A 27,232-nucleotide genomic window follows, 5' to 3' on the forward strand; every position below is an offset into this window, starting at 1 on the left:
GACGTCCAGAGACATTGATTGTGGCTTTGAAGAGCATGTGTTGTTATGAACTGTGGAGTGTTAACGCACATACAGTACAGAACAGAGTGACTCAGCTCTCCTTGTGTTCAGACAGATGGGGAAAACACACACACACACACACACACACACACACACACACACACACACACACACACACACACACAGACAGTTGAGTTTGTTCGTTTCACTGGTGTCTATGCAGATATATTGGGCATTCTAAGAATTCTAATTTGGTTCTATATATGATGTCACACACACACACACTCCTGAATGCTGGATTCTGATTGGCTAAAGAGCATTCTAAAGTGTACCATTATTTTGAGAAAAGCACACAGGTAAAGTAGTTCCGGCAGGTTTTGAATGCATTACAGCTGTATAATAGAATTCCTCACATTCTTATTAATAGTTTATTCATAGTACCTGTATTATTAATTAGCTCCTTTTCCTATAACTTTCACTTTTACATTTGTTAATTTAGTGTCTTATTTCTAATGTAGTTTTAGTTGGGAATGACTTTTGTAACAGTAATATCTGACGTTTTCCAGAACAGGATCGGACAAGATCCGGCTCAAATTAGGCACTGATTGTAGTGTATTACTATTTATACTGCAGATTTGCTGGATTCTGATTGGCTGATGAGCATTCTGAGGTGTTTAGCTGTGCGTTTATCTGACAATAACCCAAGTAGTTCTGGCAGGTTTTGAACGCATTACAGCTCCATATCACTCCGCTGAATGATTAGAGTTCTTTCACAGCTACAACAGTCAGAAATCACATCAAAACACGACAAAAACCTGACAGATAAACTGTCAACACACATTCTGAGGTGTTTCGCTGTGCGTTTATTAGACAATAACCAAAGTAGTTCCGGCAGGTTTTGAACGCTTTTAGCACCTTATTTCAAATGTAGTTTAGTTGGGAATGACTATATTGTGGTGTATTACTGTTTATACTGCAGACCTGCTGATTGCTGGATTCTGATTGGCTGATGAGCGTTCTAAGGTGTTTGGTCATTGTCAGATAAATGCACAGATAAAGTAGTTCTGGAAGGTTTTGAGCACATTACAGCTCCATAATATTATTCCTCACTTTAATATACTGTTTATAGTACCTGTTAATATTAATTAGTTTTTGTGATATAGTTCGGTTTAAGTTTTAGCCTCTTTTTGTAATTGATTTCTAATGTAGTTTTAGTTGGGAATGACTATATTGTGGTGTACTACTGTTTACACTGCAGGTCTGCTGAATGCTGGATTCTGATTGGCTGATGATTACTCTAAGGTGTTTGGTTATGGTCAGATAAATGCACAGCTAAAGTAGTTCCGGCAGGTTTTGAGCACATTACAGCTCCATTAAATTTTTCCTTGCTTAAATGAATATTTATAGCTTGTTATTTAGAGCAGCTATGTTATTAAATAGCTCAATTTGTTACATTATTTGGTTTGGATTTTAATTTTTGCTTCTTTATATGAAAAAAAGTGACTTCTGATTGATTTCTAATGTAGTTTTAGTTGTGAATGACTGTATTGTGGTGTATTACTGTTTATACCGCAGGGCTGCTGAATGCTTGATTTCGATTGGCTGATGGTCACTCTAAGGGGTTTGGTTATTGTCAGATAAAGGCAAAGCTAAAGTAGTTCTGGAAGCTTTTGAACGCATTACCGCTCCATAACAGTATTCCTTATCTTAATATTTATAGTTTATTTATAGTGCCCGTATTATTAGTTAGCTTCTTTTGTTATATTATTCAGTTTGCATATGTGTCCACCATAATGACTGTACAAAATTGAGGATTTTAAGCAACACACATGGGCCTAATATTATTGTTGTTGTACCATATGTTTGAGAATAAACAATAATAATAGGCTAATCATATTAACCTTTATTTTACATCTACAGAATTGTGAGAAAATCCTGATCTTGATTTTAAGCAAAAAAAAACAAAAAATCGTGATTCACATTTTTGCCAGAATCGTGCAGCTCTACTCTCAGCTGTCAGAAATACATGGAGTAAACAAAAACAAAGAGTGTGTGTATAAGCACCATCAAATGTGCTTATAATGAAGGTCAACAGGACAAAAGCAGCCACCAACAGTAAATTAGGGAGAAATAATGAAAATCTAACAATGCATCAAAGCTGAAATTGTTACTAATCGTTCACACGTTCATGACTGTGATAAAAGGGGGGAAAAATCCAGTCCACAATTACTTTTCATATTGAAAATGCGTCATTTTATGTGTTTTTGTCACCATATCAGTGACATAATTTGTGATTTTGGCAATTAAAAAGTTAAAATCCTGCAATTCTCTAAGCAATTTAGTAGTTTTGATCAGGACTGAGGTTGATTAACTGATTTATGCAAATAAAATATGTTAATCTGATGCATTTTATAGCAGTTTAACAAAAGGAGAGCGCATTTGAACAGTGCACAAGGGTTAACAGCAGGTATTGTGCATTGGAATAAAATAAAGTGAGGGTCTTTATTGTTTGGGCACTTACACTATTGAGCATTCAAGTGTGCATACGCACGGAGAATGCATTAGCATGCAGCCGCGTCACTGCGAGTTATTCCAGTGATCGCTGTGTGTGTGTGCGCGCGTCACTGAACGCAGTCGGAGTGTTTGAGACAGCAGAATGATGGAGCGCTGAAGGTCAGATCATCGGCTGCTGCCGCAAACACACACACACACACACACAATCAGTCTCGTTGCACAGCTGCTGTTTCCATGGCAACCAGCACAGATGCTGAGCAACATCACCGCGTCTCTGATTCTTTATCAGGAGATGATGGAGTTTAATCTTCATAACATCACTGACAGCATTCGTCCAGATTTCATGCAAATGTGTGTTAATTATGGCAGCCTGAGGTGGTTTTGGAGGAGAGTGAATGGGCTGAGATCCACACAATCATCACCGTCTGCTCGCTCATGCAGAAAACACACTGCGTTCAGACTGACTTTACACACTCCGTTCAGTTCAGGAGTTGAGTAGTAGTGGATTATATGCCATCGGTGTGCAGCATATGAAGATTATAGAAATATTGCATGAATTCTATAAAACTGTACAGTGAAGTGGTGGTGAATTTATTTATTTATATTCTGTGTATTTATTTGTTCATTGCATATTTGTTTACCTTTTTATTTATTCATTTTTTGTTTATTGTGTCTTTTAGTTATTTATTGTTTATTTACTTTTTATTCATTTACTTATATATATATATATATATATATATATATATATATATATATATATACATATATATTTATTTATATATTATTTATATATTTTATTTAGTTTTTTATTTATTTTATTTTGTTCATTTACTTATTCATTGTTTATTTATTAGTTTATTTTGTTTTATTCTATGTATTTATTTATTTGCTTATTTTGTTTATTTTGGTTTATTTATTTATTGTTCATTCATTTATTTATTATTTATATTAATTTATTTTATTATTTATTATAATAATTATTTTTTATTTATTTAATTTTTCGTTCATTTATGGTTAGTTTGTTTGTGTATTTATTTATGTTGATATTTGTTGTGTTCTATGTATTTGTTTGTTTATTGCATTTTCGTTTTCCTATTTGTTTAATGTTTATTTATTTATTTTGGTTTACTTTTTTCTTTAATTTGTTTGTTTATTTATTTATGTATTCATTTATTGTTCGCTTATTTATTGTTTATTTATTGATTTATTTTGTATTCTATATATTTATTTATTCATTTGCTTATTTTGTTTATTTATTGTTATTATTTTTTTATTCATCATTCATTCATTTATGGTTTTTGTTTGTTTGTTTATTTTTTATTGTTTATTTATTTATTTTAGTTTGTTGTATTCTGTTTATCTATTTATTTGCTTATTTTATGTATTTATTTTTGTTCATTCATTTATTGTTTGTTTGTTTATTTATTTGTTATATTCTATGTATTTACTTGTTTGTTTTATTTATTTGTTTAGTTACCTATTTTCATTGATTATTTATTTTTTGTTTATTTATTGTTCCTTTATATATTAATTGTTTGTTTGCTTTTATTTATTTGTTATATTTTATGTATTTCTTTGTTTTATTTATTCATTGTTTATTTGCCTATTTTTATTGTTTATTTTTTGTTTATGTATTGTTCATTCATTCATTCATTGTTTGTTTGTTTGTTTTTTGTTTGTTTATTTATTTAGTTGGTTATATTCTATGTATTTCTTTGTTTTATTTATTTATTTTGTTGTTGTTCATTTTCCTATTTTTATTGTTTATTTATGTTTTGTTTATTTACTTAGTTCATTCATTTACTGTTTGTTAATTCATTTTTTCATTCATTTCTTTATTTAGTTTACATTATTTGATTATTTTTAATGCAACAGTCATTTTCAGAAGTTCTACTAATGCTTTATTTTTCCCTAAAGTAATATGAAAAATATGTCGATTGCAGTAAAACTAATTTACCGCTCCCATTAATATCTAAAAATGCACTTTCAAATAAAACTTAAATATATGATTTTATTAGAATAAATGCTGTTCTTTTGAACTTCCTGTTCATCAAAGAATCCTGAAAGATACAACGTATCAGTTTCCACAAAAATATTAATCAGTGCAATTGTTTTAAGCAATAATAATTTTTATTATTTTGATTTTAATTTCTCAATTATGAAATCAGCACATTACACTGTAACTTGATTGATTACCTTAATTTAAAAAAAAGAAAATAAACCTGTTGTCTCAAAAGCGGCATATTGACTTAAAAAAGTGAGTAAACTCATTGCAACATGAAACTGTTAAGTTGACTTAATGGTTATAATTATGCGCATATTTAATGTACTTAATAATCTAAATCAACAGATCACTTTTTACAGTGTAATAATTTCAGATATTTAATATAATAATATTTTTACACTAGTAATAATTTCAGAAGTCTTCAAGTGGCACTGAACAGTGAGTAATGATCCTGATTCAGCTTTTTTAATTCAGCTTTACATCAAATAAATAAATTACATGGTAGAATACTCTTACAAGCAAATCAGCTATTTGAAATACTAATATTATTTACATTTATTACTGATTTTACTATATTTTTTAATCGAATAAATGCAGCTTTGGACTTCTTTGAACATCACACAGACTCCAAACACCAGAATGGTGTTTTCACTTTTTTTTTCAGTGATATTTATATATCATATTGTATCATTTCATATTTGTAGTTCATATTTGTTTTCATGCATTTATCATATTTTATATATTTCTATATTTTAGCTTTAGTGATGCTTCAGAATATTAATAGCTGTTCGAGTGATGCATCAGTCGGGGAAGAATGTTGAGTAAAAAACTGCAATTGATCTGATCCGTCTCCCCTTCAGACACACTATTGAACATCAGCCGTGGGTTATTATTATTTATTTATTTCATTATTTATTGAGCGCTCAGTGTGGTGATGGCAGTGTATCTGTGTGTGTGTGTGTGTGTGTGTGTGTGTGTGTGTGTGTGTGTGTGTGTGTGTGTGTGTGTGTGTGTGTGTGTGTGTGTGTGTGTGTGTGTGTGTGTGTGTGTGTGTGTGTGTGTGTTAGTGTTAGTTTGGTGACAGGCTGCATTGATCAACACAACAAAAAGCTCTATTTATATAGAACAATGCTTTTGGCGCAGCGTTACAGCCATTAAACTGGCTCAGTTTAAATGACAAGACAAGTTTAGAGCCATCTTTAGTGATGGAATTTATGACGTGTGTTAATAATTTGCAGAAATGATTTAAATAAGTAGATAACTTCAGCTAGTTGCTGAGGAAGCTTATCATTTTCATGTGGATTTTCTTTAATTTCAACTAGTGAAATATAAATAAACTTTAAAAATAAGTTTTTTTGCAATATTACAATATGTTAACAGCTAACTTTTGTACATTTATTTTTGAAAATAAAATAAAAATAAATACATAAAAGGATATCAACAAAGATACAGCCTGATAAAAGCATTGTACCCTTATTATTTCTAATGTATACTGTATTTTGGCCAGTGTACAAGGCAGAATTTGACTTTGTCTGGCTGCCAGCTAGCTCTCTGCAACTCTCACATAGTCGCCCACTGTAGCTGAGCCCGGTCAGTACCTGGATGGGAGACAACATGGTAAATCTAGGTTGCTGTGTGCAGCGGTGTTAGTGATACTCAATCTGCGTATCCTGATGCCTCGTATTGCCCCAGTATATTGATGAGGACTCTATACTGCTCACTGAGTGCATCTTTCAGATGAGACGTTAAACCGAGGTCCTGACTCTCTGTGCTCATTCAAAATCCCAGTATGTCCTTTGAAAAAGAGTGGGGGTTTAATTTGCCCACTGGCCTCTGTCCATCATGGCCTCCTAATCATCCCCATATGATAGTTGGCTTTATCAGTTTGTCTCCTCTGCACATTGGTGGTGGATGAGGAGATTCCCTCCTCAAGTAATGTTTAAAGCGCTTTGAGGGTCCAGAAAAACGCTATATAAATGTAAGATATTATTATTATTATTATTATTATTATTATGAAAGTTAAAAAGTAAATTTGAAAAACTTAAAAAAAAAACTTAAATAAAAGATTTAAAAATATATATTTATACTAAAATATTTTTCAACAAATAAGCTTAATTTAGTACTTTCAGTTTAGGTAGACAAATAATTAAATAAATAAGTATATAAATAGACAAATACATAAATGAAAAGACAAATAAATTAATTTATAGACAAAATAAATAAATAAATAAATAGACAAATAAAAAAATAAAAAATAGACAAATAAATAAATAGACACATGAATAAATTAATTAATAAATATATAAATAGACAAATAAATAAATAGATCAATAAATAGACAAATAAATAAAAGATAAATGTATAAATAAACAGACGAATAAATAAATAAATGGACAAATAAATAAATAAATAGACAAATAAATAAATAAATAAATAGGTCAATTTATAGACAAATAAATAATAGATAAATAAATTAATAAATAAATAGACAAACAAACAAATAAATAAAAAAGGCAAATAAATTAATGAATGAATAAATAAATAGACAAATAAATAAATAGACAAATAAATAAACAAACCAATAAATAGACAAACAAATGAATAAAAAACAAATAAATAAAAATAAATAAATAAATAATATTTAAACTAGAAATACAGAATAAATTGTGGAGACAATATTTCTCCTTTTTTAATTATTTATTTTTACAAAAGTTGTAAAATGGTGGAAAAACATTTTGGTGGAACTAGTTGTTTTGTCTGTCTATATATATATATATATATATAAATGGAGAGAGAGAGAGAGAGAGAGATTTTAGTTTATTAAGTTAAGTATGTAAACAAAAGGAAAGTATATTTCTATTGCACATTTCATACACGGTGGCAATTCAAAGTGCTTTAAATAAACAAAATAATTACAGTAATTTAAAAACAGATTAAAGTGTGTTAAAAGTTCATTTTAATTGAAGTATAATTATTTTAAACTGTTCTCTCTCAGTCACAGTAACAAAAAATTCCTCTGGATGTTTCCCATGATGCCCAGGACCCCGCTCCGCAATAATGTTCTGTAATGTTATGTTGCTGCTCGGCACTTCAGACCTGTCGCTCCTCCATGTGTTGACAAGGCTCTTGTTGCCATGGAGACAGGAGGCGGTTGCCGGGGAGACCTAAGGAAGCAGGGCTACCAAGGAAACAGTGTTGGCTCTGAGGAGGAGGAGGATGTGCTAAAAATAGAAGATTTGAGGTCTGGACCAGCAGCTGATGAATGTTTCACCTCTCTGCCTTATTCTAGCCCTCATTCTGCTGCAGTTGAGCATTTTGCCGGAATCAAATAGTCTTGTTGGGTTTAATTGCTGAAACTTTTGTCACAATGTATTATAACCCTAAAAAGAGAGTCATGGTGACACAGTGGGTGACACGATCAGCTTACAGCAAGAAGGTCGCTGGTTTGAGTCCCGGCTGGGTCAGTTGGCATTTCTGTGTGGAGTTTGCATGTTCTCCCCATGTTTGTGTGGGTTTCCTCCGGTCGCTCCGGTTTTCCCCCACAGTCCAAACACATGCACTATAGTGGAAATGATGAACTCAATTGTCCGTAGTGTATGAGTGTGAATTAGCGTGTATGAATGTTTCCCAGTGATGGGTTGCAGCTGGAAGGGCATCTGCTGGATAAGTTGGCTGCACATTCCGCTGTGGCGACCCCAGATTAATAAAGGGACTAAGCCGAAAAGAAAATGAATGAATGAATAATTTAAAGTAACTTACCCAACACTGGTCATAGGTTAGATTAACACGTGCAGTTGTCTTTATGTATGGTTTATTTATTAGACTTGTAAATAACAGAACATGTAAAACTTTAATGTTTAAAAATAAATCTATATGTATGTATATATATATATATATATATATATATATATATATATATATATATATATATATATATATATATATATATATATATATTTTTTTTTTTTTTTTTTTTTTTTTTAGGCATTTTATGGCTGTGATGAACTAGTAACATATAAATACACTTTCATAAATGATATAAATGTGTATTTAAATGTATATTATTTTGAATAATTTTCAATAAAACTGTATACATTTTTAAAATGCACTGTAAAAGTATAATATAATACTTAAATAGACAAACAAATAAATAGTCAATTAAATTAATAAATAGACAAATAAATAGATAAATAAATAAATAAATAAACAAATAAATAAATAGACAAATAAATTAATAAATAGACAAATAAATAGATAAATAAATAAATAAATAAATAAACAAATAAATAAATAGACAAATAAATTAATAAATAGACAAATAAATAAATAAATAGACAAATAAATTAATAAATAGACAAATAAATAAATAAATAGACAAATAAATTAATAAATAGACAAATAAATTAACAAATAAATAGATACGTAAATAGACAAAAAAAATAAATAGACAAATAGATAAATAGAAAAATAAATAAATAGACAAATGAATGAATAAATAGACAAATAAACAAATAAATAAATAAATAAATAAATAATCTTTAAACTAGAAATACAGAATAAATTGTGGAGACGTTATTTCTTCTTTTTTAATTATTTATTTTAAGAAAAAGTTGTAAAATAATGGAAAAAGATTTTGGTGTATTTAAATGTATATTATTTTGAATAATTTTCAAATCAACAGTGTAAATTATTTTAAAATGCACTATAAAAGTAAAATATAATAAATAATTATTCACAGTATTTTAAAGTACCCAAATTGTCAGTATTGTGCATTATCATGATATATTGAATCGTGGCATATGTTTATGTTTCGGATCTCATTCTTTCCACTGTTTATGCGCTATATTTCGACCTTGCGTTTACATTTAGTGTGTTATGTTATCCGGTGTAATAAGGAGCTGATGCTTCAGCACACTCACTGTATTCATGCATGTATGTGTGAGTGTGCCGTGTTTGAGTCTGCGCTGTGGTATTTCCATCAGTACATCTCAGCAGTCGCTTCGAGCCGTATGCTACACACGAGCACATTTAGGTCAGCCAAGAGATGCACATACATGTAGGTCAGGCTGGATGCCGGCGCTGGTCTGACGTATGGACGCTGCTGGCCCTCATTTCAGCTCTATATGACTCGCTTTATACTGACAGCACATTCACTTTCACTGTTTGACCTTATATATGTTTAAAGGAGACCAACTATGCTCGCTTTTACAAGATGTAAAATGCGTCTCGCATGTCTCTAGAGTGTGTAGTGAAGATTCAGCTCAAACATACCACACTGATAATGCTCTCTAGCTCTCTGAAACGCACCCTTTCAGGTGTTGATCCTAATTGTGGTGTTTTGGTGACTGTCGCTTTAAATGCAAATGAGATTGTGCTCTTTTTAGAAGAGGGCGGAGCTACACAGTATACATAAATTGTCAAAACAAGCTTTAATTTTGGATGGGATTAATAACGATTCATTTTTCCCAGCGCTGGTTTCTACAGGTGGTTTGTCAAACCCACTTACCTGCATAAAGGACACATCTTAAATGTGATTGTAAGAAAGTGTCTGGGAGATGAAAGAGTGTTTTCTACAGGTGGTTTATCAGGCCCACTCACCTGTGAAATGTGAAAAGCGTCTATATTGCAATGTGAGTTTTTCCCCCAGCTGTAATTCAGATGCACTCTTGACTGTAACTCTGGATCTGATCATTGTGAGCTGTTGTGTAACAGTGTTTGGGTCACTCCTGGGTCATTATCTCTCATGTCTGCTGCTGGATGTTTGTTTGGCTGAAACATCAGTTGCTGATGAAGGAAACGCGGTTCAGAAGTGACACTCTTATGTAACGCTGTGATGAAGGCTCTCTGTCTGCTCGTGTTAGCATGTGCTGAAGGTGTGCTGCTGACTGTGTGTCTCTCTGCTTTATTTGACTTTGTTACTTTACTCATCAATCTTTCATGCTTGTCACTCACATTTCATCTGTGTTGACGCTGATTTAACTCTACTTGAGCAATTGGGGGTACAGTGACACTGACTGAAGGATGGCTGAAGACCATTACTTTGATAATAGGTCAGTTGGTGTTTCTGTGTGGAGTTTGCATGTTCTCCCCATGTTGGCGTGGGTTTCCTCTGGGTGCTCCAGGTCTCCCCCACAGTCCAAACACATGGGTTATTGGGGAGTTGATGAACTACGTTGGTCAAAGTGTGTGATTGAGTGTGTATGGGTGTTTCCCAGTACTGGGTTGCATCTGGAAGGTCATCCGCTGTGTAAAACATATGCTGGATAAGTTGGTGGTTCATTCCGTTGTGGCCAGCCCTAATGAATAAAGGGACTAAGCCGAAAAAGACAATGATTGAATGAAATATTTATTCTGATAATGCTTCATATTGACAATGCAATTAGCATATTTTATTATATGCAGAATGTACATATTATTAGTAACATCATCATAAGCATTTTTCAAAGAAATTAAATTTTAATAATAATAAAAAATAATAATAATAAGCTTTATTATTGTCATTAATGATAACAAAAAATAAATAATAATAATAACGCAGTGTACAAATAACAAAAATATATTAATTTGGTTACAAGTATTAATTTATTATTTATTATAAATATCTATTCTAATAATTCTACAAATTGATAATGCAATTTTTATATTTTTGATATATTAAAATATACATAATTTACATATTATTAGTAGCATCATCATTAGCATTTTGATAGATTAGGAGATTAAGTTTTTTCAAATTATATTATTATTATTATTATTATTAATTTTATTAGTATTTTATTATACATTATTATTATTATTATTATTATTATTATTAATTTTATTATTATTATTTTATACATTATTATTATTTTTATTATTAGTAGTAGTATTAATTTTGTAATAAAAATAATTATTATTAATAATATTAATTTTATCATTATTAATAATAATTTATTGTTAATTCATTATTATTATTATTATTATTATTATTATTATTATTATTGTTATTAATATTATACATTAATATTATTATTATTAATGATAAAATAATAATATAATAATAATAATAATAATAATAATAATAATAATGGTAATAATAATACTTATTATTATCATATATTATAATTCAGTAACAATTTGAGAACAAATATATGCTGGAATAATAGAGTACATTTAATTTATTTCGCTGTCATAAATATTATGAATACTTGGTAGAATTACTTGCTATGAAATAAATATTAATTCATTTATAATTAATTATTACACTAAACAAAATAAGGCATATTATAGTTATCATAACTGTTGTTGTTGTTGTTATTAATATTATTATTTTAATCCCATTTTTCCAGGCAGGAATGATATGTATGGGAGCAATGGATACACACACACACACACACACACACACACACACACACACACACACAAACAAAGACGCACATGTTGCTGCAGCATAAAAAAATGCACATCGGTCACTTAAACAATGACATTAACAGATTCATATATATATATGTGTGTGTGTGTGTGTGTGTGTGTGTGTGTGTGTGTGTGTGTGTGTGTGTGTGTGTGTGTAATGAGAATGACTGAGGATAAAACAGAATGAGCACTAGACCCCCAAACCACGCTCATTTCAACACTGATGTACATCTACACATTTACAGGCAGATTTTCTTTCCCAGAAAAAGATCTTGTGTGTGTGTGTGTGTGTGTGTGTGTGTGTGTGTGCTCTATCTGAGATCTTGTGTGCAAATGAAAGCTCATTAAGGCGTTCTTCATTATTTAGCACTGGTGTAGCCTGAGGGATGATAGTAACGTGTCACTATCTGTAAGAGGAGGAAGGAAAAAATGGATGCTGAAAGGACAACGTGGAGAAAACCAGGCAGGCAGAAAAGAGGAGGAGGAGCTGAGAAACAGGCAGCCAATCAGCAGCCACAGAAACAATCATGTGACTCCGAGAGAGAGAGAGAGAGAGATGTAATAACACTTTCATTTAAACAATTAATTACTATTATGTTTTAAAAATTACTCACCAAATATATTCCATTGCAAATAAAAAATAAATGTCAGTAAATACATAGTTAACACATTAAATAAATGAATAGTTCATACATTAACTGAATTATTGTATATTAATAAATGCATTAAATAAATACCAATTGATCATAGTGTTTTATCTGGCGTTTATTTTTTATTTGCTGTGTATTCTAGTAATTTGATAATGTTAACATATTTCACAAATATTTATACATATTTAAAATGCTTTGGCAATACTGTACAAACTGTCATGCCAATAAAGCAACTTGAACATTATTACAATTATACAAAACATACAAACACAATCCATCTCATGCAAACTTAAAATGATCTTAGCAAAAAGAAAAGTTCGTCTTAAAAAAGGAAAAAAAAATCATGCATTAATTTATGATATTAAAAATCAATTACAAAACTGTATTTTAAAGGATTTAGAGAGTCAGGACAAAGCTTGTAAAAAACATTCCAAACCATCTGAATAAGTATTTATATATATATATATATATATATATTTTTTTTTTATTGTATTCTATTTTATTTTATTCTATTCTATTTTTTTTTGTTTTATTCTATTAATTTTATTACTTTTTATTTCATTTTATTTCTATTATTCTATTTTATGTTATTTTACTCTGTTATTTTATTTTCTATTTATTTTATTGTATTATTTATTTTGTTATGATCTATTTTATTCTATTATATATTATTCTATTTTATCTATTATATTCTATTTTATTCTATTATTTTATTTTTTATTTTATTTTATTCCATTTTATTCTATTTTATTTTATTTTTTCTATTTAATTTTTTCTATTTTATTTTATTATTTTATTTTATTTATTCTATTTTATTCTGTTATTTTTATTTTATTTTATTCTATTTTATTATTTTATTTAATTTATTCTATTTTATTCTGTTATTTTTATTTTATTCTATTCTATTTTATTTTATTGTATTTATTATATTATTTTTATTTTTGTATTTTATTGTATTTTTCTCTTCTATTTTATTTTAATTATTTTATTTTTTTTATTTATATTTTTGTAATGTGTTCTGTTTATTTTTCTTTTTCTTTTATTTTATTACTAATATATTTTGTATTTAATTCTTTGCATTTTAATTTAAATCAGAGAGCAAAAGAGTGAATGAGAGAGAAAGAGAAATGAACAAAGAGAGAGAGAGAGAGAGAGAGAGAGAGAGCGAGAGCGTGCGCTGCTCTTCCAGTCAGCTCTCAGTGCTGCTCAGTCTATTGTTGCATGCAGAATCCACAGCAGCAGATCCTCATACAGAAACACTCCAGCATCACATCTCAGAACTCAAGCAGAGAAAGAGGAGCATTAGCAGAATGTCCTCGCTCTCCAACCAGCAGCCGGCGTCTCCGTTCCCAGACTACAGCGAGCTCTGTAAAGTCCCCTCCATGCCCACCTCTGCCCCTCCTCCGGCATGGGACTGGCAGCACGGAGACCTCAGCGCAAAGCCCAATTTCAGCGTTCGAGCTCCAGGAATGACCGACGAGGACAAACTCTGCTTTTACGAGACACCGTCAGATCTGGGGCAAAGAAACATCCCGCCGAGCGTCTCATTCGGCAGCACTGGAGACAGTCCCGAAAGCCTGTCATCCTCCTCAGCTGCATCACCGGGAAAATTCACACCATTAAAATGCATGGAGGATAACGCCGGGATGATGCTTCTAGATGGCGTTCAAACACCGGTTGCACCCTTGGAGCCTCCAAACTACTGCGTGATCGGCGTAATCAATGACAGCTATTTGGAAAGCAGAGATGAGGAGGAGAAATGCGATGAAAGCGATGAAGAAGTGGATCTCCAGCCTTGTTTCATGGGTCGAGCGGAGCAGCAGAGGAAAGCCATGCGCAGAGCCATGTCTGAGTGTTCGCATCTGTCCGTTCCGGCTAGTTTGGAGCTCCCTGATAAATATCCTGGAGTTCTGGATGAGTTTGCGTCGCCTGTTATAGGAGCGTCTCGCCGTCAGCATGGGGCGGCTATGAAGCGCTCATTAACCGTAGCCGATGATCAGCCGCCGACTCCTCCGCCGGTACTGTCTGCCGGAGCCGCTCGCGGCGATCTGAGGAACGATCTGGATCTGTCGTGTTTTTCGATGAGTAAAAAGCAGAGCAGTTTCCCGCTCTCGCCGGTCGAGGACCTGTTGGAGGCTCCGTTCATTGAGAAAGATCAAGGAGTCGTTCTGGCCGTGCCGGTGAATGCGTGTGGTGTTAACGGGACGTGCAGGAGCGCTGATTCCACTGGCGGGATGATTGAGGGTAGGTGATGGATGCAGAATGAGTGTCAGGAGATCATACTCATAGCCTTATAACACTTACAGTTCCTGCTTTAGATTTTTACACAGCATCGAGCGTCGGGAAAACATTCGATTTGATCTGATCAACATTTCTAGGTGTTATTCAATTACAACAACCAAATCAATTATTTGTGTGTGTGTGTGTGTGTGTGTGTGTGTGTGTGTGTGTGTGTGTGTGTGTGTGTGTGTGTGTGTGTGTGTGTGTGTGTGTGTATGCATGCATGCATGTTTGTGTGTGTGTGTGTGTATGCATGCATGCATGCATGTCTGTATGTGTATGTATGCATGTGTGTGTGTATGTATGCATGTGTGTGTGTATGTATGCATGCATGTGTGTATTTATGTATGCATTCATGTGTGTGTTTATGTATGTTTTATGTATGTATAATAATTAGGTTAGTTAAGGCTACATAAAGACATTTGTTAAGAACAATTTGTCTTTGCGCAAGTTTTATGTTTAATTAAAGAGTAAATCATTAAAGCTTAGATCAGTTTTTTGTCTTATTCTTTTAGTTTTGTGGCAAGTAGCTGTGTAATAAGTGGAATGATGTTCATTTAGCTGGTTGTCGTCACAGAATAGTTTAATAAATTTTTTGTTGTTTTGACAGGTTGACAGATTTAATTTGATTTATAATTATTTAAAATATATTTTTTTCATTTTAATTTTTGTTTAATTTTAATTGTATTAAATTATACTTTTTATTTAAATTTGATTAGTTTTATTTTTATGTAATTTTTATTTAACGTATTATAATTTTTATTATTACATTTAATTCAAATATTTTTAACATAACTTTTTTTGTTTAATTTAATTTAAATATAATTTTAATTTTTTTATACAATTTTACTTTTATTAATTTTATTTTAATTTAATTTAGTTTTATTTTATTTTTAAATTAAATTTGAATTTAAATTTATTTATTTACATTTTATTCTCAATTTAATTTAATGTTCATTTTTTACTTTTTATTTAAATTAAATTTTAATTTCTATTATTTTTATTTGTATTTAGTTTATTTTTATTTTATTTTTAAATTAAATAAAATTTTAAATACAATTTATTTATTTTAATTTAATTTAATGTAAATTAATTTTATTAATTTTTTATTTAATAAATTTTTATTTCATTTTGTTTTTATTTTGTTTGTTTTTTGTTTTATTTTATTTAATTGTGTCATTTTTTATATTTAATTTAATTTTGTTTAATAATTTTATAATTTATTTTATTTTATTTAAATTTAGTTTTATTTTATTTTTTCAATTACATTAAATTTAAATAAAAATTTATTTATTTAACATTAGTTTTATGTAATTTATTTTACTATTTTTTTTATTTTACTATTTTATTTTTATTTTATTTTTTATTTTTAATTTAATTATTTAATTTATTAATTTTAATTTTTTTTTTTATTTAATTTAGTTTGTTTTATTTTTTTTATTTAATTGTTTTTTTATTTAATTTATTTTAATTTAATTACATTTTTAATTAATTTATATTTAATTTTATATTTAATTTAATTTTATGTTTATTTTGTTTTTTTTTTATTTTGCAACTTTGTGACCAACAGAAAATGTAAACGTCTCATCTGAGTTATTGTACTTGATTACACAGACGCTGTCCTAAAAGAGTTAAGTCTCTAAAAATGTGTCATACTTGCAAAACTAAAACATCAGAATTGGTGTTTAACAAGACAAACTTGTTTTGTTCTTAGAAAGAATGACATCCCTAATTTTAGGCTATAATGAGAGGATCATTTCTAAAAGCACAACATGACATTAATGATGTTAGATACTCAAACAGAGCCTCAGAAACTGGTTGAATTGGAATTCTTCTTGAAGGTGAATGGTGTAGCAGACACAGCATGTGGTGCAAATATATAATCTGGCACAGAGAAAACTGGTTGTTGCACTGATATTGCTGCATCTCTAGATTTAGGTTATAATCAGAGGATGATTTTTCAAACATGGCATAATTATCCTGAGAAATGGAAACGGAGCCTCAGAATGCATGTAATGGTTGAATTGAAGTTTAATGGTGTAGCAGAAACAGTACTGTATGTGATGCAAATATAGTGAGTGTTGAGCGTGTACGACACAATCACGCCACTGCCAAACGCATGCTCATTACCGGCTGCAGACGAGCCAGAGTAAGTCATTTCTGCCCTGATTTCCTGGAGTTAAACCCACCCCTCAGCTAATCCAGGTCACACATGATTTCTGCATGTTTAATGATAGATAGACGCACTCTTGTGCTCAAAAGCTGACCCTCAGAGCAGTCTTTGGGTTCTATAATGAGAAATAAAGAGTAGTTTAATGCATTGTTCGTCTTGAATGAAATGCATTGTGCTAAATGTCTAGCCTCATGGGATGCAATGCAATGGCTCATTAAATAGTTAGAAATGCATGCGTACATCATGCATCATGGATGCATGATGGCTCATATTCATTTGATTTGGGATTTGTATTTTACAGAAAGGCATGTGCATTGGATGCATTGTACATTGCATTAGGTAAAAGCACTGTAAATGAAGATGACAGCAGTTTTTTTGTTTGTTTTATTACACAAATAATCAAACTTGTGTGGTCAAGCAGTGCACAGAGAAATCTCTGTTGTGCTATTGAGAAATGAGAAAGTAAATGACACTCATTGTGAAAAGCTCAACGCCTCTAGGGGATGCAAACATGGCAGATTAAACGCATGAAGAGGAAGGCATGTGTGCTAATGATGATCAGTTGTAGCATGCATATTCAAGTTAATGTCTTTAGTTTTTGGTTTGATTCATGTACAAGAGGATTTATTGATTTTATATGCGTTCCTCATTGAAATGAGCAGTACAGTAGATCATGTTTAATGGATGCATCGCAAACATAGACTGTAAAATATATGGACGTGGTATCCGTGACGTCACCCATAGGTTTCTGAACACTGCAAAAGCAGCTACAAGTAGGCGCGGTCGCCATTATTTTCGCACGTCATCACACCCACCATGGCATACCAAACAAGGGCAAAGAGGCGGAGAGTGGGCGGAGCTACAGACACCTGCTGGCATTTAGCTTGGACCTGGCTTAGAGACACTTTACTTTGGGAGAAACGCTTAATACTTCATTACCTGCGACTTTTGTTTGGTTTTCGTTTGTGTTCTGACCACATGTGCTTGGCTGTGTACTACATCAATAAAGTATTTAGACTTTTAAAAACACTGCTATAATACACAGAGCTAAACGCAAAATACGTCCAAACACTTCAGATGTAGTCTGTGTAGTCTAGTAAATGCACGACTGTTGATGAACTCCACACATAACACTGTATGACAATGCTTCAGACGACTGTTCTAGAGTAGAGATCTGCGCGGGACTAAATTTTGAATCCCGCCTGCACCCGCCAGGTTTTAGCCCGAACCCGACCGCTCCCGCTTATATTAAGAATTTATTGTCCCGCTGCCCGACCCGCCCCGTTTTCTGGCCGCCGCGCCCGATCCCGCTAAAGAGCGGGGGAGAACAAAACCGAAAATCACCCAGCTATACAGTCCAGACAGCCAAGCTGTCTGTATAAACACACACACACACACAGCATCAAGCACACACACACAGACAAATCTCTGTCTCTCATGCACGCGCGCGCACTAACACACACACAAGCACCAAGCACACACAGGCGTTTGCTGTTATATCAATTCAAAGGCTTGTGATACCATGTATCAAGTACCAATGTAATACCAAAATGTTTTATATAAAGGTATATAAATACTGAGTCGCGCCAGCTCCGGGCCGCAGCGCACATTACTCTCGGGCCGATTCCGGCGCTTACGGCCGCCGCATCTGGCCCGATTGATTCGGGCCGGAATCGGGCAGTGAGTCCACAAGCATCCGGAGTCCGGCAGCCGGAGCCGGGCCGAGTGGTAAGTCTCCGGCAGGCGAGAATCTAGCCGGAACTGGCCCGAGTGTATTTTGCTATCTGGGAAAGCTCTCTCTCTCTCATTCACGCGCGCGCACTAACATACACACACACAAGCACCAAGCACACACACAGGCAAAGCTCTCTCTCTCTCTCTCTCTCTCTCTCTCTCTCATTCGCATAGCAATATCCACGATATTGCTAGACAGCCCGCTCCTGTCCCAGATTAAACCCGTTACCGACCGCTCCCGCAATTTATTCGGAAATTTATTCCTGCGCCGCAGAAATCTGGTCGGGTCCTGCGGGAATGCAGACCTCTATTCTAGAGCCTGCAGCTAATCAATCTGTCAGATTCTGGAGGGCATCACAGCTCTAAAGACAATTATGAATGATTAATAATCTTAAATAAAAAAAATACATTTATAGAGATGGTATACGAGTATATAACTTCACTCACCTTGGAAATGGAGGCAACTTGAATGGTTTGTGAGCACAATTAAGTGCACACAGCATGCCATATCATCTGATAATTGTAGGAAACAATCCCAAAAGGCAACTGACTGTGTAGAGAAACATTAACCAAAACAAAAATATGATGTACATGCCGAGTTCAACAGCTAATCAGCCGGAGTCAGTTGAGATGAAGTGATGGCGATCAGCGAGACCTAGCTGTCACTCAAGTGGCCACGCCCTTAATTATGCAGCCTTAATATAACCTAATATAAATGAAACGGATGAATTATAAAAATATTCACCCCCTCTCACAGTTGTCATGAAGGTTAATCATAGCTATATGCACCAACACCATCTTCTGTATCAGGCTGTAAACGTGTTTATCAGCTGTAAAAATGGCCAATTAAGCATTGCAGTCAGAAATCACCTGGATTTCCTCGAGCCACCCCCCCAAGGCGAGTCGATGAATTGCAGTTTTAGTTACTCCCGTGTTGGCTTCCCGAGGGGGAGCGGGAGGTCGCCGCTTGATCACAAACCACGTTAAATAAAAACTCCTTAAAGGGACAGTTCACTCAGAACTGAAAATTGTCATCATTTACTCTCCCTTCACTTGTCCCAAACATGAGTTTCTTTCTTCCGTTGAACACATAAAGAAGATACTTTGAAAAATGTTGGTAACCAATGACTTCCATTGTATTTGTCCTACTATGGAAGTCAATGGTTACAGGTTTTCAGCATTCTTCAAAATATCTTCTTTGCATTCTACTGAAGAAAATACCTCATGACGGTTTGGAAACACTTGAGGAAGGGCAAATAGTGAGTAAATGTTCATTTTTGGTTTCTCCGGGTGCTCCGGAAAGTCCAAAGACAGGTGCTATAGGTGAATTGGGTAAGCTAAAATTGACCGTAGTGAGTGTGTATGGGTGTTTCCCAGTGATTGGTTGCAGCTGAAAGGGCATCCGCTGTGTAAAACATGTGCTGGATAAGTTGGCGGTTCATTCCGCTGTGGCAACCCCAGATTAATAAAGGGACTATGCCGAAAAGAGCCGAAAAATGTTTCTTTAATGGTCACATTTGATGTCACAGTTGGTCACATGGTCACAGTTTTAATCTCTAAAGCTGAACTTATCTTGGCAAACTATATATACGGTAATATGCATATATCACCCAGCGTTTTTGACCTCAAAATGTTTAGTGAAAGAAACGTGGGGTTACCAAAGATGACTGCAGTATTTTTAGTTGTTATACAGTATTACTTAGATAATTGTCAAACGAAAACAATTCCTGATGAGTGTGATCAAATCGGTGCACAGGGAAATAGTTGTTCAGTTCAAAAACTCAAAGTGAATGACATTCATTGTGAAAAATACAGTGTCTGAAATGCAGACGAGAATGTCTTTTCCTTTTCTTTTTTTCAATCATGCACATCTGACAATATTTTGCTCATTAATTTACACTGGGATCAATCAAAATATAATACAGTACATAATTTATTCATTTTTATTGCACATTTGAAAACAACCAAATAGTAATTCGCTCATTTATTCTTACTGTGATCATGCGAAAAGACAATACATTCAATAATTCATTCATTCGGCTTAGTCTGTATTTTAGAAGTCGCCACAACAGAATGAACTGGCAACTATTCCATTATATGTATAATGCAGCAGATGCCCTTCTAGCTGCAACCCAGTACTGGAAAACATCCATACACACTTATTAACACACACTCATACACTACAGCCAATTTAGTTAATCAATTCATCCAAAGGCGCATGTGTTTGGACTGTGAGGGAAACCGGAGCACCTGAAGGAAACACACGCGAACGCAGGGAGAACATGCAAACTCCACACAGAAACGCCAACTGACCCAGCCGGGATTCGAACCAGCGACCTTCTTACAGTGAGGGGACAGTGCGAACCACTAAGCCACTGTGCCGCCCAATTACAATGCAGTACTATGCTTTTTTAAAATTTATAAAGCACATTTAAAAACATTTGTGATGAAGATAAAATGTCAAAACAAGACTAGCAAATTGATCAGTAAAAGCAACAAAAGAACGAGTAATCAAGGAATAAAAGCAAGAGAATTTAGATACTGTAGCTCTTTAAAATGGACTGAGGCTGCTTTCACACCTGTGAACCGATTCAGTTGTTCTGAAACAGGGATCAAAATGGTTACAGTGTTGCTCTTTGCTCTTGGTGCGGTTCACTTTCACACGGCAAAGTTTCTAAACGGACCAAAAGAGCTAAAACAAGTCACGTGTGAGTAAACTCCTCACATGGGTCCGAGTTTCATGGTTTATTTTGCAGAGTCCCGCTCAGCTGTAAGGGGTGGTGGTGGTTTGGTGGTGTCTGACAAGGTGCGCACGACGTGTCTGAAGAGCGAGGAGGGATGCGGTGAGAAGGGTGCGAGACGTATTTGAGGACCGGGAGGGAGACGCGAGATTACCGGGAGATTATCACTCGTTTGTGGGCAGGCCCGTGCAGAGACCGTCCTGACTAACTGACTGACTAAAGAGCGGTGTTGTCGCGTGCGTTCTGATCAGCTGTGTTGTCGCGCGCGTACTCAAGAGCGGTGTTGTCGCGCGCCTACTGAAGGGCATGACCGAGGGTGTGTTGCGTCGCGGGGGCACTTTTGATCATTTTGGAAGGGCACTTTCTATCCAAGACTAAAAAGGGCATGTGCACTGCACAGGTTGAGCCCTATGTGTGCACGTGCCTGTTTGTGAGCATCCGAGACTCTCTGCATTTGCGGGACACTCGGGATGTCTGTTGAATGACCTCCCGCCCTACTCAATTCTCTCTTCATATAGCCGTATGCATATTATATCCATTAAACACTGTGATATAGCCGGGCTCCTATCATTTGCTTTCCCATTACAATCGATCCGCTCCAGAGTTTGTTTCAATCGAACCGAGACCACCTCATTCAAGCGATCTCGGAGCGATTGTTTTGTTGTGGATCCGAGTGTGATTGCTGGTTTCACATATGCCAAACGAACCGCGCTAACTGGGCAAACGAGACAGGTTCCCAAACGAAAGTCTAGGTGTGAAAGCACCCTCTAACACAGAAATAGAGGAAGTCTAATGTGAGAGGCAGAATGTTATAGTTTTTTATTTGTATATTTTAATAGTTAAAGTGTCCTCTGTTTATATTACTCTGTAATTGCATTATGGGATGTTGATCTCTGCTCTGTCCACTTCTGATGTAAAAAAAATCAACTCTGCAGTTTAGCAAAGTGACTTTATTAACATTTTAGTTATTTAAAATAATATTAGGAGACGACACGGTGGCGCAGTAGGTAATGCTGTCGCCTTACAGCAAGAAGGTCGCTGGTTCAAGCCTCGGCTGAGTCAGTTGGTGTTTCTTTGTGGAGTTTGCATGTTCTCCCTGCGTTTGTGTGGGTTTCCTCCGGGTGCTCCGGTTTCCCCCACAGTCCAAAGTCCGTAGTGTATGAGTGTGAATGAGTGTGTGTGTGGATGTTTCCCAGAAATGGGTTGCAGCTGGAAGTGCTGGATAAGTTAGTGGTACATTCCACTGTGGCGACCCCGGATTAATAAAGGGACTAAGCCGAATAGAAAATGATGGAATGAAAATAATGTAAAATAAATAATATGTAGAGAAATAAATCTGTAAAATAACAGAAAATGTGCTGCAGTTTATTACAAGGTGTCTGTAGTGTAATATACAACACCAACCCAGACAATACAGCACTGCACACTGATGCACATGATAATGAAAGTCACTTTTTACAACTTCTCAAGATTAAAAGTTGCATTAAGAAGGATCAAGATGCCATAATGCAACTCAAAAGCAGAAATAAAAGGGAAGAAATGAAAACATGAAGCACAAAATATGTAAAACTGCTAAATTCTGGATATTTTCTCCGTTTGTGCCATCTTTGACATTAAAACAGTGACTTCCAGCTCTCAGACACAGCGTTTCCTCCTCTGTTTTGTGTGAATCTGGTGTGTTTGTGATTATAAAAGCACCTGAGTCATGCAGAAACTGATCAGCTTAAAGCAGGAGAAGCGTTTCATACACACACACACACACACACACACACACACAATGCTCAAATCTGGTGACAGATTAACTTTAATACAGGATGCAGTATCTTTGCATGCTGGGAAGCGTGCAACAGAGAAGTGCTGCTGGAATATCAGTGATGTGGGATTGTATTTATTCATTTCTGGCTCACTATATTCAAATCTATTGTGTGCAAAATGTGGATAAATATGCAAATACTGTTGAATACTTTTAAATCAGTCCTGACTGATCTGAGAGCTTAGAAGGGAACAGGTTAAAGGGTTTACTGAGAGAATAAGGTCGTGTTAGTTCATACTTTAATGACCAGCAATGCTTTCATTATGGTATTTATTTATTTTTATTAATTTTAGTTAATAAAAATGCAGCTTTGTTAGTTATTGATAGCTCAAGCTCATTAAATAACAGGGATTGTCATTGTTAGTTTATTAAATAATAAATTTGAATTGTAATGTGATACAATTGACTATTATTTCACTATGAGATGGGCAGATATTGTTGCCTTAAATGGCTCCTATATTGAAAATCATCTTTTGTAAGCTGTTTGGACAGAACTGTTAGTAAATGCAGTGTGTCCACTGTCATATTGGGGGCATATAAACACAATAAGTCTCTTTTTTTAAATTTCCTGATGTTAAAATAAGATCCAAATCCCTTCCATTTTAAGGCCCATTGCAACGTGACATAGGAGTGTGGTTTCCCCACCCACAGATTTGATTGACAGCCACATATTAACATGTCTCCGTAGTAAAGTGTTATCAGATCAAGACAGTAGTGCGCAATGCAACTGAGATTAAAAGATCTGCTCAGCGCTCTGTGATCATCAATCATCATTAAACGTGATCAAGAATGAGGTTCACTAGTTTAACACGTTTTTAAAATAGTTCGTGTGTGTAATTAATTACAGCGATTTTACCGTCTTTACTCATCACCGCAGTTGTGTGTCAGAACAATTATAAAAGAAGACTCTTCAATCCCAGTTTGTGGGCGTTAAATCAGGTTTATTTTGTACATTAACGTAACAAATATTCACACAGCAGTGGATATTAACTTGTATCCTGTCACATTTGCCGTGCAAAAACAGTACAAAGTTAAACACGCGCTGTATGTTGTGTGTGTGCGAGCAAGCGAGTGTGAACTTTGTAACAACGTTGCAGCATCACAACAAATACATCAAATAATCATTGGGAAAGTTCTGACTGTATTTCTCGCAAACATTATGCAGGATCTGCTTTCTTCGTGTCTGTCACTGTGCTGTTTATCTGACACAGCGGAGGTGGAGATATACAGTAGGCTCACTCTGGCAGGCACTTGGGAACAGTGGGCGGGGAGAACCAGCTCATTTGCATTAAAGGCACAGGCAATAAAAACAGCTAGAGTGTGTTCAGAGTAGAAAATCCAATATTCTGAAAGATATAATCACTAATCTGATGGGTGCTTTGAGCTGAAGCTTTACAGACACATTCTGGAGACATAAAAGACTGATCTTAAATAATGAAAAGGGGGTAAAATAGGTGCCCTTTATTTAATTATAATAACGTTTATTGTATATAGCACATTTAAAAAAAAATAGCACATCTCAAAGTGCTTTATGAACATATAAAAAGTGCAAAAGTAAAAGATAAATACAATGATACATGCATAATAGAACAGACAATAAAAAAACAATGCAATTATAATTAAAGTACAGAAATAATTGTAAAAAATCTGATAAAAGATACCCTAAAAAGTCAGCTTTGGGCCCAATCCCGATTCTATTTTTGTACCACTTCCCCTTCCCCTTGTCCCTTAAAACCAATTGGTGCTCGCTGCAGAGCCATTTGAGCAGAGCTGAGCTCCAGCGAGGGGGAGCTTGAGCATGAGCTCCACCTTTTTTGCACTTCTTCTACGAGTGATGTCACTGGGGGTAGGGTTAGGGGTGGGGTTGGTGTACGCATTAAAACAGCTTACAGGAGGCAGAGCGAGAGCTCATGCTCCCCCTCGCTGGAGCTCAGCTCTGCTCAAATGGCTCTGCAGCGAGCACCCTCTCCTTAAAACCGGGTGTGAAGGTGAAGGGCTTCAAAATTTACCCCTAAGATTTGGGACAGCACTACAACTCAAGCGCACGTCATCAGATGTCATCGTGATCCCTTGTTTTATATGAGATCAGTCGATTCCGACTGCTGCAGTTATTCCTGTTGTGATATTTTTTGGTGTTTGTCTTCAGGATATTACGGAAAGCTGAAGGCTTATATTATGTTATTATAATGATCTAGTGTGGCAATAAGATCGTAACTATATTGCGCATTTAACACCGTGGCCATATTCATCAATGTAAACACAAGAAAACAACATTAATATTATAGCAGACACTGTAAACAGCTCATTCTCGGCCACTAGACATTACTGACCGGGTAATCGAGTGTCAGAATGTTGTGGGACTGCTGCACAGGAGTTATGATTATGGATTATAGATCGCCAAATTTAGTTTTTATTTTAGCGTTTGACGGTAACAACCTTATGAATATAGTAAAACGTGTTTGTTTGTTGTAAAAATTCATAACAATGACTAAAAATAGTAATTTGTGGATCTCCTTAATTGCGGGTGCAGTGATTCTGGCTGGTGTATTCTGGGAAATTTTCTTACCCTTTGGTTTGGGGTGTGGTTCTGAAAAATCTTTGTTCGAATGGCTATTCACCCCTTCCCTTTAGTCCTAAGCCTTCAAGCTAAAAACAGAATTGGGACACCACTACCCCTTGGCGTGAACACGCAAACCCAGGGGTAGGGGTAAGGGGTAGAATTTTGATTGGGCCTTAATGAACAGGATAAATGAGTTTAGCGTAATGGCTTCATACATAAATCATCTGTTGTGCTTTCTCAATGTTTAAACATGAAATGCAATAGTTGTGGCCAGTTGCATAAAGCATCTAGTTTAACATGCTCTTACTTTTCAGATTAAAGTTAGCCTACCTGTTGGTGACTGAGTTTTAAAAAGTGTGTAATGAAAAAGATAAGATTGACATGTCTGACGTTTTTAGAGCAGTCCATGTTTAGCTGTAGATTTGTGTGCTGTCCTTCAACACAAGGACATGAGGCATCCCGAAGAGATGAGTTGTGTTTTTAATGGATCTGCCATTGAGTGTGAAGTGTTATTACTGATGGACAGCATCTCTCTGACCTCAGAACAGCTCTAGTCTTCTTCTGTCAGCCTTTTCCACTCATCCGGCTCTCCATTCTGATACACTGATGGCATCATTCTTCTGTTCTCACTTATTTGCATTCAGTGCAACTCCCCAATTTCCCCATCATTTTGTTCAGATGCTACATATGCTGATGGTACAGTGCTGAGCATGAAAAGTGCACCCCTCACAGATCTCTCTTTTACATTAAAATGTTCCACATAATGCTGAGTAATATGTTTGTGCATGTACATTAGACAAAACTAATGAACTAGTCCAGGGTGGCCAAACTCTGCCAAAAACCAATAATTTATTATTAATAAAATAAAAATAAAATGCAGTAATCATTAATAAAATAAAAATAAAATACTGTTAATTATTAATAAAATATAATGCAGTAATTATTCAAATAAAAATAAAATACTGTTAATTATTAATAAAATAAAAATAAAATACAGTTAATCATTAATGAAATATAATGCAGTAATTAAAATAAAAATAAAATACTGTTAATTTTTAATAAACTAAAAATAAAATACTGTTAGTTATTAATAAAATAAAAATAAAATACTGTTAATTATTATAAAATAAAATACAGTTAATCATTAATGAAATAAAATGCAGTAATTAAAATAAAAATAGAATACTGTTAATTATTAATAAACTAAAAATCAAATACTGTTCGTTATTAATAAAATAAAAATAAAATACTGTTAATTATTACTAAAATATAATGCAGTAATTATTAAAATATACATAAAATACTGTTAATTATTAATAAAAAAATAAAATACTTTTAATTATTAATAAAATATAATGCAGTAATTATTA

The 27,232-nt window shown here is 33.9% G+C and overlaps 1 protein-coding gene and 1 long non-coding RNA gene across 49 annotated transcripts in view; one reads left to right on the top strand and one right to left on the bottom strand.

The window, feature by feature from the left end:
* Positions 1–27,232, top strand: part of LOC100001114 (uncharacterized) — a 145,045-nt gene that overhangs the window by 82,857 nt on the left and 34,956 nt on the right. For 4 of the 48 annotated variants that reach the window (XR_012399579.1, XM_073941197.1, XM_073941199.1 and 1 more), the window contains exon 1: positions 13,770–14,805. The exons of the other annotated variants lie outside the window; for them this stretch is intronic. Coding sequence is in view for 3 of the 4 variants with exons in the window: in XM_073941197.1 (XP_073797298.1) it covers positions 13,872–14,805 (934 nt within the window). In the remaining variant the exon portion in view is untranslated. Of the gene's footprint in view, positions 1–13,769; positions 14,806–27,232 lie in introns of those variants that run through there. 48 annotated transcript variants of the gene reach the window in all.
* Positions 17,354–24,897, bottom strand: LOC141380780 (uncharacterized). The gene is made up of 3 exons (XR_012399616.1): positions 21,914–24,897; positions 21,178–21,656; positions 17,354–19,769 (listed from the first exon to the last, which is right to left on the bottom strand). It is a non-coding gene; the product is annotated as an uncharacterized lncRNA (long non-coding RNA).

Source organism: Danio rerio, chromosome 24, assembly GCF_049306965.1.
Source record: "Danio rerio strain Tuebingen ecotype United States chromosome 24, GRCz12tu, whole genome shotgun sequence".
Lineage (NCBI taxonomy): Eukaryota > Metazoa > Chordata > Actinopteri > Cypriniformes > Danionidae > Danio > Danio rerio.